Raw genomic sequence first — 21,732 nt, 5'->3', positions numbered from 1 at the left:
AGCCCTATTAAATAGATGCAGAGTGTTCTGTGGCACTGAGAAAAAAGGGATCATGGGTTATTCAGCTGCAGTTCTAAGAGAGCCTGTTATAACCATGCATTTTAATTAACTAGATCAAATGAAGAAATGTTGCCTATGTACTACAGCATAGCTGTTTGCCTTGAAACTCTCCTATCGGTAAAGACGACTTCTATACACAAAAGCCTTTGTGAGTTTATTTTAAAAAAAGGTGTTTCTGAGAGATTAATTAATATTTAAGCTAGTGTGGAATTAACATTAGGCAAACCTGTGTCCTTTTTGCAGTGCAGGAGCATGTCTTGTCTGTCATATCCATACAGTGCCTCAATAAAGCACTGGTACGAAAACTGCATTTCCTTGTAACTGATCAGCGTCCTTTTCCAGCAAGGCCCATAATTTGAGCTTGTCTCATGCATAGCAATTTTTGCACATCATGGTAATTTGCATTTAAAATTGATAGGATAGGGTTCCTGGAAAAGAAACATGTATTCAGAATGGCTTTATTTTATTTTTTCTTAGTATTTGAGCATGAATCACTTCACTGTATATCCTTTAATTTATTTGATCAATGAGTCTTCTCTGCTGGGGGAAGTAATTTAAAACTATGGTGAAAATTAACGTTTCTGTGCTGCTGAAAGCTTGCTTGCTGTTGAGGTTGAGTTTGTTTGTAAACAAGGCTTTGCAGGGGCAAGACTTGGTAGAAATTCAAGGGCTTCTGGTAGGCTTATCTGTAGCCTTTGTATTATCTATATATTTCTGGGAAATAGATCATCAAAAGAGAAGAGCCCAGGCTGGATGAAAGAAAGGGAGTGGAGTGGGAGAGAGACATCTGGAAAAGAAAACAAAATTATATTGTTCCATTTTATGAGAAATAAGCCTTATTTAGGGGAATCCTGCAACTGGGAAATTCCCTTAATAACCCTCTTTAAGGTCTTAAGCACATACAGAAAATCCTGCAGTCTACAACAGGAATAAAAATTAATAAATCCTGACATTGCTACATTGAAGTGACATTTGCATGTTTCAGAGAACGGATATCTTCTTCTGACTCTCATGTCTTCCCTCTGTAATAGTTCAGTTGTTTTGTAAACCTTTTTCCACTGCTTTTCTGAGCTAATTCAAACAGATAATCTGTGCAAAATCATTATAAAAAATCATAAGCCCTAGCATGCTCTGCAGCCTGCCAGTAGTATTCATATATTTGAAATGTGAAGATGCTGCACAGTTAGCCTAAGACACTATTCTGACAGTTTCCTCTCCCCTATTAGAGGCCTAATCACCCATAGAGCTGCAATGACAGAGTTTTATTTTGATTCTGAGGCAGAATTTTGGTACCTACCATGTGAACTTTGTTATCAGTTTTGGATAGCCATGCACCTGGAAGGCTAAGGAAACATTTGGAAATCTGTGCTTTTCCTATGAGCTGCTGGACTGTGCAAAAGACGTTTGATAGCTATAGCAAGCTCTGCACAGCAAGTGTCTTAAAGTTTGAATCACCAGCATGTCACATCTGGCTAGTGTCCCACTGGCTATTAGGGGAGCACTCTCTCCTAGGGAGGAATGTTATCTCCCTTGGAAATGACTCTGAAGCCCTAAATATGTGTACAAGCACATTCACAAAGAAACAAACGAGTATTTTGGTATATTTTCCTTTTGATATTGGAGTATTGACATAAACATGGGACACTTTCTTCAGTGTAGGAACTGGGTGGAAATAATGAGTACTTGTAATAAAGTCTCACTACAGAGTCTGTATGTAGGAACATTTTCTTTTCATCATCTCATTAATGGGTTTGAGCCATTTACAGCTTAGAGTGCTGAATAAGGATTTGCATTTAATTGAATTCCTCTGTTCTTAGCTGACAAAATGTATTTTGCACACTTGATGGATGTAATTAGTGTGATGAGGCTTTAAAAGAAATTGGCTTTGCTAAATTTAGAGTTTGCCATGTCAGTTTATACATGAAGCCAAAGCATTCCTATCAGTAGTTCTGTGGCTATGGAAAAATGCATTTTATTATTACAGACTGATAGGCATTTTAATTTAGGATAATATTACAGTCCAAATACAGCATGCTTTCAGATTGGAGAATGCAATCTAGTATGTTATGGTTTCAAATTATTTGTATTGTTGCAAGATCCCTCTTACACCTCAGGATTTACCATTATATGCTATGGCTGCAGACAAACCTGTGTCCTTTGAATAGCAAAGGAATTGTGCATAATTGTTGAAGTTATTGTGCTTTGTTAAGCTTCCATAAAAACAAACCTCTGTGAATCCTACAAGCAAACTGAGGACAACCCCGTGTCACTTACACAGTCACTTTTCCCCCTACGATGCTACTGCTTTCTGCTCAGCCTGATAGGCAATAACTTAGCACTTCAGAATGTTTCAGGATTCCTCCTAAAACAAAGTCATGTGCAAAAATTAATAAAATAGTAAGAGAATGTTGAGACCCCATAGCTGTATTCTGTAGGCTTTCTTAAGCTGGAAAATAAACATTGAATGTCTCAGTGAAAAAGAATGTGGTTACTGGCAATTACATGCAGATTGCCTTATGCAGTTTATTGCTTCCCCCGTGCTGAATAGTTTATTTTTGACATAAACATTTTAAAAATAGGAATGCACTTATGCAAAATATGGAGAGTTCAGTATATGGGATTCTGATTTAGAATTACAAGATTTTTTCCCCCACATATTCTCTGTGATTGTGAGTTATTCACTAAGAAAACTGAAAAACTATTTTTGCGATGCCAGTGTTGCTAGGGCTGAATAAAAATATGCTGCCCAGCATCACATATGTTCGAAGTCAGTCTGTTCTTTAATGAAGGGCAAGTTAATGGCTAGTAATTTGAGCTTCTGAACTTACGTAATAATAATACTGCTAGGTTTTGCTGCAGGCCCACACTTTGTGTTGGTAGGGTAGCCTGGACAAATTTTTTAAGGATGAATGAAAGTTGAGGAAACTGAACATTTAATCCCAAAATACAGAGACTGTCTATGATAGGTATGGTTAGCCTTAGGAAAAGTTCCCACTGAAGAATTTCCATCCCTGTCTGTTTTGATCCTTTGTTGGAAGGTAGATGTGATACTGTGAGTCATAGGTGTAGCATCACATGCAGTTCACTTTGGGAGTGGGAATTGGTGTTGCGTGCAATGCTTATGTACTCTGTGCAGTGGGATCAGGAGAAGCTGGCTGGTGGGAAGCAGTGTAGAATGAAATGTGCACTGTCCTGAGGATATGATTCATATTACAGATGGCTGGAAGACTAAAATGTGTTACATGACAAGTAATAGTGCACTGCTAACAAAACTCTGTTCTGCTGAATGACCGTTTGATAGGCTTTTCTTAGAAAAGGAAAAAATTATCCTTATCTCAGACTTGGGCTAAATATTTTTGTGTAAGATTACTGTGATTGTTATTAGTAAGCAATGTGGGGAATAAACCCATCTGGTTGAACAACAGACTTTGGAATCGGTAGCTGTGTTTTAAACTAAAATGTAGGTAATTGTTTTTCTGCAGTCAGTTTATTTCAACTGTCTGCCAGGAATCAGTGGCAGTCTGTTTGGTCAGAGGACAGTTTCCCACTATAAACCCTCTTTCAGTATGCCTCCCACTCAGTAAGATATATCTGCTACCATGTGCACATCATTGAACTACAACTGCTTTTTTTCACTTGCAAGAAAACTTGCAAAAGTCTCCAGGAACATGATTTTCTCAACTAGCTTCATGGTGTTGATCAGAATATTTTGTAGACCTTATAAACATTATTGTTCCAAGTCTGAAAAGAAGGGGAGAGGAGATAATGTTCCATCACAAAGGCTAGGATCTCAATTATTGCAAGAAGTGGATGGGTTCTAGGTGTTTAAATTCCTGCTAGTGGCTTTTTCAGTTTGATTTAAAAGGAAAAGGACAATCTATAGGAAACTGAACAATTAGTAACAAAACAGTACTGAAGGTAAAGCCTAAAGTGTTTTGATGCTTGACTCTAGTTTGTATTTTGTAAACTGCATGTCCTTTTTAGTACTTGTATCATCTGTGGCTTTTGCACAACTTACCATAAGCAAAATAGACAGTTCTGCATGTGTTTTTAAGAAACAATCTACACAAAATCCCCCGCCCCAAACCAAAACAAGGTGAGCAAGAACCAAGGTGTATACTAGAAAATACATGATAAAGTCTTTATTTTGGAATGGGGAATCAATTTATGATGGAGCCCCAATTACGAGAGGGATACGGACATGCTGGAACGTGTCCAGAGAAGGGCACAAGGATGATAAAGAGGGCTGGAGCACCTCTCCTACGAGGACAGACTGAAGGAGTTGGGGCTGTTCAGTCTGCAGAGGAGAAGGCTCTGAGGAGACATAATTGTGGCCTTCCAGTATCTGAAGGGGGCCTACAAGAAGGCTGGGGAGGGACTTCTCAGGATCTCAGGTAGTAATAGGACTAGGGGGAATGGAATGAAGCTGGAGGTGGGGAGATTCAGGCTGGATGTGAGGAGGAAGTTCTTTACCATGAGAGTGGTGAAGCCCTGGAATGGGTTGCCCAGGGAGGTGGTTGGGATGGCGTCTCTGGAGGTGTTTAAGCCCAGGCTGGATGAGGCTCTGTCCAGCCTGATCTAGTGTGGGGTGTCCCTCCCCATGGCAGGGGAGTTGGAACTAGGTGATCCTTGTGGTCCCTTCCAACCCTGAATGATACTATGATACTGTGGTTCTATTTTCAGTGGGTCTGAGATAGTATGACTAATATATTAATATTGCTTATTATCTGCACTGTAGCAAAACACATGTTCAATCTTCATGTTTCTTTCATCTACAGCTACTTTTAATCTTGTGGGCAATGAACGGAGGAATTGCAAAGGCAATTAGGATGCCCAGCTTCCACTGCAGATCTTGTTTTGTACATTTGAATGTTTTGTGCATGTTTTCTCCCCTGAGTTAGAGCTGAACCAGGAAGGAGCTGGTAATCTCATTATGTTATTGTGACATTTTCTGAGTTTTTCATCCTTTAAGAAAGAAAGAAAATATAAATGCCTGATGTAAAATTGGGAGCATGAGTTCTACAGCACCAGTTATTATAGGCAGTAGTTAAGGAATAATAGAAGTTTAACATTCAGTCAAGATTGTAAGGTGTGACACATGGTCAATATCTTAATTGCACAGGAACTGAGAAAGGGAATGGTCTTAGTGGTTAAGAAAACAAAGGTGAGAGCTTTTTGGAGAGCTCTTTCAAGATTACATCTCCAGTCATGCTCTTTTTTTTTCCTTGGCACATGAAAGTGTTTGTGATAAACAGTTAGAAATACTAAGTAAAAAAGGAAAACATTTTGCTTGGTTGATTTCAATAATGAAGTATCTTAAGCTTGTAATTCTTCACATAAATATAAAACAAAGTGCCTGTAATAACATCATTGAGTTTTGTTAAGCTGTTTAGGAAGAAAAAGTTAATAAATAGAGATTAGCTGCCCTTTTGTCCCTTCTCAGTACACAATGCTCATTCTTACATTGGAATGCTAATGCCTTGGTCATGGCAGTCTAATAATACACGCAAGAGAAGAATTGCAGGAAGATGTGATTTCTGTGATGGGGTGGTCAAATAAGAGATACTGCCTATTACTTGCAAATCTTTTTTTTTATTATTATTATTACTTTTATGATGTTTATTCTTGTTCTAAATGAGATTTCCAATTTCTCTGGTAGGTAAAATGTTGGCAATCAACTCTTAGCTACCCATCCAGAGTGTCTTGAATAAGCTCCCTTTTATTACTTTATGACTTCTGTGTTGATATGTTCTCAGCTGTTGAACTCAAGTCCCTTTTTACTTTTTCTTTGCCCTGCTGTGTTCTGTTCACTGCTGTGCCGAGCTAGAGTTTGGTTATAACCTAGAGAATCACGTGAAATCCTATACTGTACCATTGTGACAACACCCATTCTACAAAGCCTAGCTGGGAATAAATACCAAGGCTACATGTCTTGGTCTGATAGGTGACCTCTAAACATACATTAAAAAAAAAAAAAAGTAGAAATACAACTTTATTTCACTCAGTGTGGAATGAACAGAGTTTTTGTGCATCTTCTTAAGGAAAGTGAAGTCTGTCTATTCTTATTTTGCTTGTACTGCCTTCTGTCATTCACTTGTGTTTAAGAATGGCTCAAAGTAACATTGGCACAGTTACTCTGAGGCCTAAAGGAGTTGCTGCAAGCAACCTTTGCCCAAGCAGTTCCACTGCATATTCCTGTCACTGTTGAGTTTCCCATTGTTTAGCTTTACTATTGCTTCTGAACTTGATCTTTCATCATTGACTTCTTGTCACTTTTGTACACTGTGTGTTTTCGAGATAAAGCTATTACTTTAACTTGTTCCCAGGTGGTGACTGCCCTTCCTTTCCATGTTTAATAACATCTTTATCTCACTGGAAACATTTTTTTTAGATCTGCTGTTAGGAAGTTGAGTTATTTGCAGTCTAAGGTGGTTATTTTTGTTGTTGTGGTGGGGGTTTTTTGTGTATGTGTGTGGTTTGTGTATGTGTGTGGTTTGTGTTTTGTTGTAGCTTGGTTTGGTTTGGCTTTTTGGGGGCAAGGGAAGCTTTTTGGGCTTTTTTTGTTTTATGTTTTTTGTGGTTTATTTTGTTTTGTTTTAGTATCTTGAAGCCACCTAAGTGGTGGTTTGTAAGTGATAAGTTCTAAATCAGTGGCCAAAAATTTTTACAGCTCTTCTCTTGATTACTTTTTATACGCTCTTTGACTTTTACTGACAGTAGTGATTTACATACTGGATAGACTTGCTAGCATTGATATCCTCTTGTTTTCTCCACTTATGTATTACATTCAGGCTATGACTCCTATACACAAACACCACAGTCAAATACTGAAAGGATTTGATGCTCCTACCATGTGACAGAGCAAATTGCAAAATAAAAAGGCAAGCACATCTGTGTATGAATTGATATAGACAATAGATGGCTGTGATTAAACTAACTACCCACTGGATGTCACTATCGTTCCACAGAAATTCATCTAAGGGAATATTTATCTAGAGTTGAGTGTTTGACAGCAAAGACCATTAGCTTGCAGCAAACTGAAAATTTCTAATTGTGTTTGCAGGAATATTGTACATTTATCTGCATTTTTCAATTGAATTTTCTATCAAGGTTCACAATTTCATAGTAATAAAAAGGAGCATTGCTAAACCTTGAGCTGTGATGACTATGGGACGGCAGATAGTGAGTAATGAAAACCTACCAGCCAGTTGTTATTATTATTCTCTTACTATGCCATTGCTGGAGGTAATCTCAACACAGTGAGTGAACATTCCCAGTCTCCTTCAATTTGGTTAGTGTATCAGTTATTTGCTTTTTCCAAATATGTGTATCCTGTGTAGTTTATTATTGTGAAATATCATTTGAATATTCCAGGACCTAGGTCATTTAGTTGAGAAGCCAAGTGGTCCACTGGCTAGGAGGAAGTCTTGGTATGAGGAGACTGGCTTTTATTCCCAGTACTCAACTGTTGTGTCATCTCAAACAAATTACCTATCATGCTTATTTACCATCTTCTGTCTGTCTTCTCAACATCTCTTGCACGCATTTCATGTGGGAGATGGGAGGTGTTTGCACAGTGAGTAGCAGAAGGAGTCCTGACTCCTTTCAGATTTTTTGGGGTGCTACAATTAAACATAACAGTCTTTTATGGTGATTCCAGCTAACGTTTATCTCAACAATGTTTAAATAGATGTAGACTACAAAAATAATGAAAATTAAAATAGACTTGGGAGGGTACTTGCACAATGTCTGTGGTTTGAAAAGCCCCAGTCTTTGAGTGCTAGCCCTAGACCATCATATATGACTCAGGAAAAGGTGGGTTGTTTTTTTTTGTGTGTGTGGTTTTGTGGTGGTTTTGTTGGTTTGTTTATTTTTTTAAAGGGGGACCAAACCCACAATAAACCACCTTCAGAATGGATTGTTGCTCTTCTAAACTTGGGATATGTAGGTAGCGTCATATCCATTAAGGAGTAGCCATGTCATTAGAGGCCTACAGTTACATCTCCTTTCTTAGGCTGGTGCCTGAAATGGTGGTATGAAGGCTTAGGGTTTTGTAAGAGACATCACACCAGCTGGGCATCCTCTGAGGACTTCTGCTGATCACTCCAGCAGGGTTTTAACAGTTTTGTGAGAGACTGGCACCAAAATATCCAAAACCCAAGGCAAAGTGGGATCAGAATACCTGCTGCCTAAACTGGAGAGAAGCAAAGAAGAAAGAAATTTCTTCTCTGGAGCCTTTGAGGCTTTAACACTTCATTTGTATTTGGGAAAGGAGCAACCTTTTGCAAGAACTGGAAGCTGCTCAGCTAAGACCAGCTCATTTCCAAAAATATTATTAGAATTTGTGACTTTGTGGCTTAGCCACCCAAAACACTGCCAGTGTTTAATTTGGCAATGGTAAGGCTAAGTTTAGTTTAGTTCAGTTCATCTAGTTTTTGCACAGATGGAAACATGGGGTTAGTAGTGGTTATATCTCCTATGAAGCTTGGTTAAACTGTTTTCTAGGCCACAGCCACTAGAGTGGAGTTTAACAACTTGGCTTGCAGGCCTTTGGCTGTGCAAGAACATTCAAAGATGTACACTGGGCATCTTTTTGGTGTACTCAGATAGTGAGTTCAGTACAGTGGCCATTGCACTGTTTGGCATGTGTTGGAAATTCATGAAAAGGGAATCAGTAGTGTTTCGGCCAATAAATTCATTAGTTGATCTGAGCATGTCTGTGCCTAAATATAGACATGCTGGATTTTCATAATGAGTTTTGTTACCCATCTATGATTAATGACATATTGGCTTTATTTTCTTTTTCATGCCCATAATGAAATATTTGTCAAAGGGAGACAGTGGTAGTTTTACAGGAGTTTATGCATTGCTTTTTTCTGACAGTTGTTAGAACAAGACTTTAAAGAAACATAAAAGGAAGCCTATGAAGTCAGACTCAGTTTTATATAACTCATTCACAGTCATAGTCCATTAAAAAGTTTTAGGAGATGTGTTGAATATTTACATATAGCCAAAATGATAATTTAATAATACAATATTATTTTTTTATTGCACTTAGCTCTCCCCAAATGAATCAGTTAATCAGTCTACATGCATTTGACCCCAAACAGCCGTATGTTCATATTCATGCCCCACACTTCCCACCGTGTGTGTGGTCATATGTATGTTTGGAGACAAATCCTTCCTGTTTTGGCTATGCCTAACCTTAGTCACCACTGCAGACATTAAAACCTGCAGAACTACAGTAATGGTTCTTAATGTGAAGTTTACAGCAAACTCTAATCCTTCAGTACAGAGATAACCAAGAGCAGGTGTCAGAAAACTGAATCCCCTAAGAGCTAAGATAATTCAACGTGTATTGACTTTAATAGCAACTTTCAAGGGACAACTCACAATAAAAATCACAGTCTGCTTGGTGCTGCTAAAGCATCTCAAGCACTTGCATTATTAATTATGTGGGATCCTCTCTGTATTCAGTGAAGTGGGGTCTCAGTGTTGTAGGGTTCAGTACAGTCTCAAGCTTCTGCTTTCAGATATTTCCTCACTACAGTACTTAAGAATTGTTTCATTCTATGAAAAAATATTGAAACAACCTCTCTTCAATTGTATTGGTTCTTTTTAAGAGATGCTTGCTAGGTTTGTTATCATTGTATCTACCATATTGCAAGGTGATGGGCTGTGATTAGGTTTTTTCCCAGTAAAAATTCAGAACATTCTACTAAGGTTTTGCTTTTTCTAATCTGCTGCAGTGAAACTGTCTGGTAGAAACATTCCTTCCCAAGTGATTGAAGCCATGCAGTTTACTAAGCCAAATCAAGTTACAAAATAGAGATAATGAAATTACTGACTTGCTTCTATATAGCTGCTGCTTTATTATTTCAAGAATGGAACACCTTCCCTACCCCCATCCCTTCCTGATAATCAAAATAGGAGGTATGATGTGTTTGGCAATGTAGATGATGTTCTGTTCTCCTGCAACCAACAAAACACACAGCTGTGGTAGAGGGAGAGCAGGGGGTAGCTGGGCTACAAATCTGTATTTTGTCCAGAACAAGTAATGAATGACTACATGAAAACCAGTATCTGTGATTCTTGTAATGCCATTAGAATTTTGCTAAGAAAGAAAAATTACTTGTCACTAATTTCTTTAAGGATTTTTAGATGCAGTCTTGTCAGGTCAGTGAGTAATCAAATTTCTCTGAAAGCTTTTGCAGTTGTTGTATTTCTCAAATGTAGACTGTTTGGCTTTGTAAGCAATGGAGCTTTATTTACTTATTGGAGGGACTGTGTGCAAAACACATCACAAAACTCTAACAAGCCCAGCCCAGCAAATAAAAAGAAATAGAAGAAAATGTCAGATTTAATGATTTCCTCAGCTACATTAATGTCTTTGAAAAGGGAATTTCTAATGAGTGCTGAAACAAATGCATGCAGGAAGTAATCTTGCTTTTGCTGCTGCACGTTTGAGTTCCTCTAATTGCATCAATAAGGAATTTCTGCTTCTCATTTAATGAATGCCTTTTGACTACTTTCTGAAAGGCAACTTTGGATGTAAGGGATAAACACTGGCACCTTTTGTATGAAGCAACATAAACAGGTTTCAATTAATAGTTGTCAGCCCTAGAAACTCTGTGTTGTAATGCAGTAGAGTAAATCTCATCATATCTTTTTAATTTCCTTTTTTATTTAATTAAGCCTAGGTTGCCCTCTGCCTTGCTTTGGTGTGATATCTCACATCCTAAGACAGTGTTTTAAATGCCTGCTGGCTTATTTTGCACTGGGCAGAAATCAGACATTCTTTCAGAGCTGTTCCTGCACCATCTATCTCCTCAGACTACTCAGAATTCATATGACACTACAGTACCTGGGCAGTACCTGGCTCAAAAAGTGAGTTTCACAGCAGGAGGTGGGAGATGGGTTTGATTTTTTAAAAAAGGTTGGTGTTTTTTTTTTTTTGCATTGTTGTAATTTTTCTCCCTAAACAGAGGCACAATTGCTGCAGGTGCAGTGGATTACTTATTAAAGAAGTTTTCTATTTAAACCCAAGAGACTTTAATGAAATTGGTAGAGGGCTTGTACAATAGGTATTGTATTAAACCAGAGTTCAGGCTTCACATTGATTGTGGTATTTAAATTTCAATGGGTTGATTATGTACGAGAGTAAAATGACCAGTATTATGAATGTACAAAACAGAGACATGGAAGAGCTGTGCCAGAAAAGTGAGAAAAACGTTCCCTTTATAGTCCCTAGAGTTCAATAAAGCACCACTATTTCCCAGCTTTTAAAAGCTCTTTTATCACAATGGTTCATACCTCGCATTCCCTGGAGCCTGATTTGTTATACGTGCAGGGTCCTGTTCCGTTCAGCAGCATCTCACTGGTTTCAGTGTTGGTAGGTTTGTAATCTACATAAAATTCCTGTGTGCTTGGAGTCATTTGCTTCAGCGACTGTCTTTTCTTCTTCCTGTGCCTTCGCATGAGAGAGCGCTGCTGCAGCTGCTTCATGCTGGCTGGGTAACGCTTCCATGACACGTAGATTACCAGCAGGATCACAAGCACAGACAAGAAAAGGGCCACGCTGCCTGCTATGATTTTATGGAAGGAGATGTGTTCAGTGTCGTGCTCAGGTTCAGAGCTTGATTCAGTGGCTCCAATAGTTGGGGGCAGAGGGGGCTTGCTGTCATGTTTAGGCCTGGTGAGTTTTGGTTTAAACGTTGGCTGTGGGAGAGCTCGTGCTAATTCGAACCTTTCCGTGGTGCTTTTGCCACAGATGCTGTAGTTCTTCACTGCATCAATAACATTCACTCCTTGCAACTCTTTGGGGCTGGCACAAATAATTGTATTTTCCCTCAGCCCTTTAAAACTTTTAAGCCAGTTTACCAAAGAGCAAATGTTTCTGCTGCATTCCCATATATTCCCGGCAAGGCTGATGTCATTGAGGGATATCCAAGAATCCAAAATTTCTTGACCAATAAATGTGAGCTTGTTTGAATCCAGGTTGAGGCGCTGTAAATTGGGCACACACTGAAAAACACTAGGTCCACTGAAAGCCTCTATTTCATTGCCAGATAAATCAAGTCTTTGTAATGAGCTCCAGGTCCAGGACATAGTTTGTCCTATCACACTGATTTTATTCCACTGTAAATAAAGGTTTTGAAGGCTGACTAGCCTTGGAAAAAGTGCCAGGTTGAGCTTAGAAAATTGATTGTGCTCCAGATGAAGCTCTTTCAGTCTGATCATGCCTGCAAAGACATTCCTTGCTAAACTTCGAATGCGATTATAACCCAGGTCCAACAGTTCAAGGTTCCTACAATCTTGAAATATTCGAACAGGGATCGTTCTTAGGGAATTGGACCTCAAATGTAAACTCAGCAGCTTCCTTAAGCCCCTGAACTGTTCAGATCCCAGAGACTGCAGCTGATTGTATGACAGATCCAAATTCCGGAGGTTTGTCACAGGTCTGAAGGTATTATTAAGAAAATAGGAGATTCTGTTGGAACTCAGGATCAACTCTTTTAGTCTGCGTATTCCACTGAAAGCATTTTCATCAATATTGCTGATGTGGTTATGGTCTAAATAGAGCCAGGTGAGTTGGTTAAGACCTTTAAATTGATTGTATTTTAGTTTTTGGAGGCTGTTATATCGAAGGGACAAACCTAAACAACCAGCAGATATACTTGAGGGAATCTCCTGCAATTTCTGAGATTCACAATATACCATTTTGCCTTCACACCTACAGCCCTTAGGGCATCCTCGTTCAGCAGAAGAAAGCATTGTCAGTAATACAGTAGGGGCTATTACCAGAGCTACAGCTGATCCGCTCAGTAGCCTAATTACATTGAAACCTGGAAATAAAAACAACTTAGAAAAGTTATCCCCCCACACATCAGTCATTTTCTTTCAATCATGCTAAAATCTTTTATTTCAACAATCATTTAAAAATCCCTAGCTCTACTCAACTATTTTTCACAATTTACTTTTTCTTTAAAAAAAAAAAAAAAAAGAAAGAAAAGAAAAGACTGTGTTTATAAAAATACTGAGAAACAGCTGGGTAAGAGGTTTAATCCCTAGCAATTTAACTGTATAATGAATCACATCAAGGTAAGTCTAAGGAGCAATTAAAGCATAGGCTATGCAGTGACTATGAACTATACATTAAAAAAATAACAGGAAAAACATACCCATCCTCTGTGTTGTTCAAAGGTCGTCCTTAGGTCTTTTGTTTTTTGCTTAGTGTGCCACAAGCATGGCAGCCCCTGTCAGCTGCACTGTAGTGAGTCAGGGCTCGCTGACACCCAGGAAGAAAAATTGGACCCCTTGGGAGATGGACCGATTTTGGAACATTATTCTCTGCCAGCCATGCAGAACACTCCAAGAATAAATCAATCCCAACACAGCATTTGCAGCAAAATGTCAAATTCTTCCTAGGTAATAGGATCTTCATGGATATTATGGTTTTGCATCTTTATAGTTAGGAACCTGGCTTTTAAAATTTCTCTGTATAGGAAAGCATGTTAGATTCTTCTAAGCACCATTTAGCTATCTGAAGTCACACATCTGTATTCCGTAGCACAGCAGTTCCCTTACTTAGTACCCGATCCGGCCAGGAAGCTGCTTTGGAGCATAGGAGGTTTCAGAAGCCCGTGCAGTGAACAAGCTCTGCTCACTTCTGCGTGCTGTCATTCTGGGAGCTCTGTCCGACTGTTGCTTTGGTTTCGCAGAATGCAGCCGTATGTAAAGCTGCCCCCAGTGGTGAGGAATATCACGGGCATGTGCAGAAACGTCTTCCTTTTATCTTGTAAATGAGAAAGCTCTGCTGGGAAAAGAGTGATTGTTCCGAGTGACTAATAGGAGCGGAATGGTCAGCTTCGGTGTCAACTGGTGACTTGTGCTGAAATATCAAATCCTCTTAGCCTCTTCTGCTGCTTCTGAAAGCTGTTTTACATCGCTGAACTTAACAGCTCAGCATGCCTTGCTAAGACTTTTGTCTGAAGGGCTAATGTGACATTTGTAGGACATAGATATAAATTTTCGATCTCAAGGGTTGTTTTTTTTTCCTTACCGTATTCGTTATGTGTTCACATGGCCTCTTGGCAATAACTCTACAAATTTTCAGTGAAGTATCAGCCCCCTCAGTGTGTCTCTTACGAAGCATTTCAGTAAGGACACTATATTTTACAACATGAAAAATGTTTTGGAGCTGACATTTTGCCTTTTTGCTTTTTTCTTCTCTGTTAAAAGGCACAGTGCCAGGCGGTTAGAAGAGAGTATTGTGCTCATTTATTTCCCAACTTGCTGTCACTTCGTTTCACAACACTAACACTTCAAACACAGGCTTCCATAACCTTTTCAATATGGGGACTAAGCATCTTGGTGTAGTACCTTAAACAGGTGAATTGTTTTTACTGTAACTGATGACAAAGGCAGCATTTTATATGCTGGTACAAGCACAACATACAGAGTTTTTTAGGTTTAGGGCTCTGGGCTGTCCTAATATATCACACAAAGAGCTTTTTTTCTTTTTCCTCACCCTTCCCTTCTTCCCTGCATGCTGTAAAGAAAGGACACAGGCTCTCACCTGGGCAGAGCAAAGGCAAGATGGCATTACAGCCAATGCACCATACTGGCAGTCTTCCTTCACCAAAAAATCTGTTACCAGAGATGATGGTGGAGAAGTGAAAAACCATGGCTCTTCATTGCACAAGAGTAAACTAGAGCCTGAAGAGTAGTGTGCTGCTCATTAAAAGAGGAGTATGGATTACAGTCCCTCAAAAACAACGAGACAGCTCTAAGAACTACTTTTCCTTTCTGTGGCAGAATCCTTACCCTTTAGAATAATGTGCTTTGACTTTCCTCTTATTATTCACTGCTGTGAGCATAGAAAAACTTAAGGTGAAACCTGAAATTTTCAATGCATTAAAATGCCAGCATTGCCTAGTACTTACTCTGTGAATTACTTCAGTTTTATAGTAATCCCACTGGTATTAACACACCTTTCTACAGTGCCTAAATTAGGAGCACAGTCACTTATAACAACTATGAACATCTTTCATGTCAGGAGTCAGGAACACATACCTACATCAAGGTGTAGCCTGTGAAAATTCTCCCCTTTGGGTCATACTTGTGGAGAGGGAGAGAGTTAATTCCTCTATTAATCTCTGTTACTGTCACCATCTCCCATTCTCTACTACAGCTTGTTTCTGGCTCTCAAATCTGATCTGTAGAGTTGAGGAGCCAGTGACAAACTGCAGTCTGCACTGGGAGCTATGGTAGTCTGGGGAGCTGTTCTGCTGACAGGAGTGTCACATCCCAGTTCTGGTGTGCCTGTTATAGGTTTTCCATCACTGCCCTGGAGTCTCTCTTTACTTGATGGAGCAGGACGGGTAGCATCAGAAGTCAATTCAGACCTTCAGTAAGCCAATTTGCCTCTTGGAATTGCTGCTCTTCCTCTGTTGACAGTAGAGGATGCCTGTGACAAGTAAACTCTTTATTGAAATAACTCAGGTTCCTAAACTCATATGGCATGAAATAATGTCTTAATCTTCACCTGTTTCAAGCACAGCGTGTAAAGCTTCAGGTAACATCCAAATTCTTTCTCCTGAAGAGATGGTGCTGTTTGGTATATCAACTCAGTCTGAGCCTTCTCCCCAAACTTTGCATATTCTCTGGCTTTTCCTGTTTTGTCTTCTCTCCTTCATCATAATTATGGAGTTAACGAGTAACTCCTCTGCCACCATGAGTCAGCAGAGCTTCAGTAGCTTTTCCAGGGTTTTAGTAATTGCCAAAATACTGGGCAAATAAGAGGGAGCAGGCTCTCTTTTACCATGAGTTATTTTCATTCTTCTGAAAGGGGTGAGACATCAAGAGATGAACAGAGAGAGCATCAAATCTATGTTAATGGATTGCCAAATTCAATTTTCTTTACTGAGATCCTTTTTGAATTACACAAGCAGGAAAAATGCCAGTGTCTGATAAACAGTTTTTTAAAATTACATTTCTGTATCTTCATACAGCTGACTGCCTTCCTTTCAAATTGTGGAAATAAAGCTGCTCCTAGATGAAATGTTTCATACAAAAATTCAGACCAATCTGGCCATACTATAAAATATGAAAAACAGGGAATTAAGTTGAAGCTGCATTTTAGATAAGAAGATACTTTTTGTGAGTGGTATAACTTTTGCCTTGTACCAACTACACCTCATATATCTTTGCAAACCCATTGCATTACCATTTAACTCATGTAACCCAGCAGCAAAACAGAATTTGAGGCCAAACCGGTTAACTTCTCATATGGATAAGCTAGTTATCATTGGAACGGATACCATGACTTAGAGGCCCTAAAATCCAGCAGTTTGTTGAAGTCTTGGTGTGAGTGTAACTTGTGTTTGATGTGAGTTTATGTGTATTCATTCAGCATGGTTGCTGTAGTCACAGGGCCTTTTAAATTCACCTCTTTGTGCCACTGCTAGGTAGCCTGCTTCCTGTCTTGGAACAGCAGTTCCCAAGCAGGAACAGGAGGTAGAAACTGCAAAAGTCTCGATGATTCCATGCTGACTGAATATGCGCACTCAGAAACAGTGTTATTCCTTCTCATCTGCCTATGAAGGCAGCATTTTTATGCAATTCTTCTTTATGCAATTCTTCTTTATGCAGATCTTCTGAAGAGAACTATTTAATTTATTTCTGGGTCTTGCACACAGTCTATATTTTGGGATTTCAGCCTTAGACAAAAACTGAGATGCCACAGAACCTGGGAAACTTACCAGTTTTGATTTGTATGCCTCCATGATTATTCTGATTTGTTTTAGTGGGCTATTTTCTGAGAGGGAAAATGGTATGCATCAGAAAATACACTGACAAACGTGTTTCTAAATGTGTCATTAACGTGCATACAGATGTAAAGCGATGTGCTGGGCAGAGCCTGCGATGAACACATTGTTTGTTTCATGACAACGAGAGATAGATTAAATGCAAAGTTTTTGGAATTACAGTGCTGTCCCAAGGTAATGATGGAACAGATTTTTCTCTTCGTGCTAAACTCTCAATAGATTTTCTGCCTGGAAATCATTCTGGATGGATTTCACTAGTATCTGATTTTTCAGTAATTTGATTCTACGTTTGATTCTGGTTTTGCTTATATAGTTAAGTTCTAGTGTATTTTTTCCCCTCATTCATTCTGGCTGTCTCTGTATCTAGCTGTAACTTCTCTGTATCACAGTATAACTAAGGTTGGAAGAGACCTCAAGGATCATCGAGTCCACCCTATCAACACAGACCCCATGACTAGACCATGGCACCAAGTGCCACGTCCAATCCCCTCTTGAACACCTCCAGGGATGGTGACTCCACCACCTCCCTGGGCAGCCCATTCCAATGACAAATGACTCGCTCGGTGAAGAATTTCCTCCTCACCTCGAGCCTAAACCTCCCCTAGCGCAGCTTGAGACTGTGTCCCCTTGTTCTGGTGCTGGTTGCCTGGGAGAAGAGACCAACCCCTTCCTGGCTACAACCACCTTTCAGGTAGTTGTAGAGGGCAATGGGGTCACCCCTGAGCCTCCTCTTCTCCAGGCTAATTCCTAATGTGAGCTGCAGCCAGAATAGTGAAGGGAGAATCAGAAAAGGGTATTTACTGTAAAAGCCTGTTCCTTCACAAAGCTGTTATGGAGATGAAACATTTTGCAGAAGGGGAGGAAACAGCAAATCTTGCATTCTTCAGAATTAGGAGAAGGTACTTGTAACAGCCAGGTACATCTGTTTGCTAAGGACATTTGAAAAGGGGGATTGACAGAACTGTCAGGCTCCAGTAGAATGGGGATGAGAGGTTCAGGGAAGAGATGTAAATTTCCCAAAGCATAAAGAACCAGCAGTTATGAGGTACCAGTGGGATTCCATGATAATCAGCAGTCAAAAACCTTCCCCTGGTTTGTCACCTGCTTCTCACCAGCCTTCCTCAGGACACTTCATGCTTACTCTTGAAAATGCAGTTCTTGATTAATGACATTGCAAAAAAAGAAATGCTTTTACTCGAAGTTTCCATTTCTGTTACTCCCATGAGAAATCCATCCAGAAAAGCAGTTTGAACCTTTCTAGCCTTAGTGCACTGTTATTAATGCACAAACTTCAGAATTCAGACTTCTGGATACAGCATTATTCTGTTCCCAGATAGAACTCCTGGGTATAGGAGTGCCTGTGTGTGTGTAATGAGTGCTGCACTGTGCTCTTTTTGAGTTTATGAAGTGACAGTCTTAGGTTTTTCCCTTGACCGTATTTCACTATAAAGAAGCTAGGAGTGAGCTGGGTTAGCAATAGTAGCTTGTTCTAAATGGTATGATAGTGTGCTGTCACTATATCATTAAAGGCAGAGAAGTCTAATAAAATGTTTGTGATTTTTGAGCCAGTGATTAAATAAAGCTGCTCTTCCATGAGGACCAGATTAGAGCTGGGGAGGGGGTGGGATATAACTCCCAGTGTAAATAGCAGAGTGTGGGAAGACAGAGGGAAACTCAGGATTCAGGATTTGCCAAAGGCAGACATAAGGAAAAGGAAGCGTGGGAAAACCAGGTTGAAGGAACATGCAGGCAAGGGAAATCAAAGAAACAGAAAATGCTGTGAAGAAACAGAGAAGACTGAGAGTAGGGAGGGTCTTATCCCATTTTTTCAGCAGTGACCTAAAGGTGATAAGTGGTAGATGGGAGAGGTGGGTAAATAAAAATATCTCCTTGCCCTCCTGCTAGGAACAATTAGCTTTGCAAGGCCTCCCCTGGACTCTGTGAAGGTCAGGGGATCCCATGTTTCAAAATGTGTGATGAGCTCAAGGAACTTCCTTGAGCTGAATTGGAGGCATGCACCTTTTCTAGGAATCAGTAACCTCTGTAACATCTGATTGCTTATGGCACACATCAGGGACATATCTGTCAGTTTGTGTATACCCAGAGGATCTCCTCAGTGCCATGGTTCACAGGCTATCTCTTTCCTCATTCACAGTTACATGCTGTTGAATAGTGAAGCTTGCAGCTGTGTAGTTTTGTTTAAATCTGTGTGTTGTGGATAGGTCACAGGGGCCCCTAAACTGTCCCAGGGTAAATAAGGCTGCATATAAGCCTACAGCCTTTGTTCATGGCATCCAGATTTTCTGTCATAACTCCTGTATCCTTAATGAGGCAGCTGGACAGTCAACTGTTCCCCAACTGACTTTTTGTCCTATGATTTTGGAGCAGTTTTGAAGGCCCAAAGCCTGTGCTTCAGTCTTACCCTCTGGAGACAGAAGTACATGAGGTGCAAAGCTATTATTTTACTTACTCTCTGAAACTGATAGATGTGATTCTGCTTCTGTGGATTTAGTGTTGATTCATTCAGGCTTGACCTCCAGCATCTTGATGAAAGGGGGATATGTGTAGAAGCAGCTGAAGGCAAAGCATCAGCAATGAAGGAAAAGAAATTACATCTTACACATAATGCTATCTTCAACCTGCAGAGCGTGAATGATACATGCCAAAAGTGCCCTGCAGATGTGAAGGTGAAAAATGAAAGGCAGTCTTGGTGACCTTTTCTTGTGATTCTGTCTGTAATCTGTGAAGATGCCAGGGAGATTAGAGTAAACCTAGGCTTGTTCCTAATGCTTCCCACTCTTTAATGGGCCAGGGTGCTATTTCTGGAAGGATGCCTAAAGTCTGACTGTCCAGGTGGTAGGTATGGGGTTTGTGCAGCCTGAAGTATTCAGAAGCCCTAAGGTGTCACCATGAAGTGTGCTTGCCTGACTTCTACCTTGCTATAAAAATTCTTCATATGCATCTGTAGCTGACTCTGATGGATGGCAAAGACAATGAACTTACTTCCTGGGCAGCCAGAGTATCATGGAGATCTTCTAGGAAAGTTTTGTTCGTGGAGAAGTCTGTAATAGCTGGGACATCAGGCTGGAGGCTTTGCATAATCAAATTCAAGTGGAGTTAACAGCTTGATTCCAGCCATGTGGTATCCCTGGAGTAGCTCTCTGCTGCCATGTGAAGAATCAGAGAAGACTGGGAGCAGCTGGTTTCAGAACATGTATCACAGTATAACTAAGGTTGGAAGAGACCTCAAAGATCATCAAGTCCAACCTGTCACCGCAGACCTCATGACTAGACCGTGGCACCAAGTGCCATGTCCAATCCCCTCTTGAACGCCTCCAGGGACGGTGACTCCACCACCTCCCTGGGCAGCACATCCCAATGACTAATGACTCTCAGTGAAGAACTTTCTCCTCACCTCGAGCCTAAACTTCCCCTGGTGCAGCTTGAGACTGTGTCCCCTTGTTCTGGTGCTGGTTGCTAGAGAGAAGAGACCAACCCCCTTCCTGGCTACAACCACCTTTCAGGTAGTTGTAGAGAGCAATGAGGTCACCCCTGAGCCTCCTCTTCTCCAGGCTAAACAATCCCAGCTCCCTCAGCCTCTCCTCATAGGGCTTGTGTTCAAGGCCTCTCACCAGCGTTGTTGTCCTTCTCTGGACATGTTCAAGTATCTCGATGTCCTTCTTAAACTGAGGGGCCCAGAACTGGACACAGTACTCCCTCTGTGGCCCTTAAGGCTGTTTGATAATCACTGGCTGCTCCAAGCTCTCATCCACTAATGAGTACAGGAATTGCCAAAGATGGGCATGGCTGATGAGCAGCAAAAGGAAGGAATGTAGGTCTCACATGTCTTGATAGGACTGTGGATAAACCCATAGAGCCATTCAGGAGATTGGTATTTGATAGTCTACCTTGAACTAGTGTGATGAGCAATTTAACTATGGGTTGGTGGAGCGCATTTGTGACCATAAATACTTTTTATTCTTTGGAGAATTAATTGAAAAACTGGAGTTATCCTCTGAGGAAATACTTATTTAAATTGATATATTTCAACAGAAGCAATAAATGTTTTCTGACAGAAAGACACTTCATTGGGGGAAAAAATTAATCCTGACTGTGTCCAGTTCTGACCAGAGCATAAGAGAGCTCTGAGTGTGTCCCATCTCATTGCTAAGAACTGGAACAGTACACTTGGCTAAAGCCTGATGAGGTGGTGGTAGTATCAGTAATATGGCCATTTTGACAATGTTCTCTTTTTCCACCAAATCCTAGACCTTTGCAGTCTTCAACATTCATGTTTAGTCAAAAACCTCAGGGCTAGGATTTCCTTCTCAGTGTATCCTCTACCATCATGTTTTTTGCCTATAGCTTCTCCTTCCTCACTCCTACCCTATATACGCTTCTCTGAGGAACGAATACTTGTCAGTTGTTCAGCATAAAATGTATGTGCACAGTGCGCATTCACACATTAGGAATTTCAGATGTGTCGTCTAGTACACATTTAATTAGTTGCTCCTTGGTTCTCAGGATTCCACTGCCCTGGTATCTCCCTGTACACTGAAGCTGTAGAGTTAGTTACTCTGTCAGGTCAATGTGGGAATATCTGTTGGTTGCTGTGTCTCCTTGACTGCTAGAGAGAGGCAGCTGTCGTGAACTTTAATTATATAAACCCATGATGTCCACATCATATCAAAAGCCACTTAAACTCATGCAACTTGTTTTCTAGACTGTTGCTTTTACCCAAATTTTCTTTGGGTCTCAGTATCTACACTTGGGAGAGAGGGATAATGACAATTGGCCTATAAGTTGATCAGCATAATCGATGACTGCTTCACACTTTGTCTGA

At 40.1% G+C, this 21,732-nt stretch overlaps 2 protein-coding genes across 5 annotated transcripts in view; one reads left to right on the top strand and one right to left on the bottom strand.

Annotated features, from left to right (window-relative positions):
- The window catches only part of LRRTM3 (leucine rich repeat transmembrane neuronal 3), an 84,604-nt gene extending 70,809 nt beyond the window's left edge, over window positions 1-13,795 (bottom strand). For 2 of the 3 annotated variants that reach the window (XM_068140127.1, XM_068140129.1), the window contains exon 1: window positions 11,374-13,795. In XM_068140127.1, coding sequence (XP_067996228.1) covers window positions 11,374-12,954 — 1,581 coding nt within the window. In that variant the 5' untranslated portion in view covers window positions 12,955-13,795. The remainder of the gene's footprint in view (window positions 1-11,373) is intronic. The other variant, XM_068140128.1, reaches the window with a different exon arrangement.
- CTNNA3 (catenin alpha 3) overlaps window positions 1-21,732 on the top strand; it is a 414,270-nt gene that overhangs the window by 195,999 nt on the left and 196,539 nt on the right. The window lies entirely within an intron of this gene.

This window comes from Melanerpes formicivorus, unplaced genomic scaffold, assembly GCF_026170545.1.
Source record: "Melanerpes formicivorus ecotype bairdi unplaced genomic scaffold, bMelFor1.0.p_v2 SCAF_6, whole genome shotgun sequence".
Lineage (NCBI taxonomy): Eukaryota > Metazoa > Chordata > Aves > Piciformes > Picidae > Melanerpes > Melanerpes formicivorus.
This window is presented reverse-complemented; position numbering and strand designations above follow the sequence as displayed.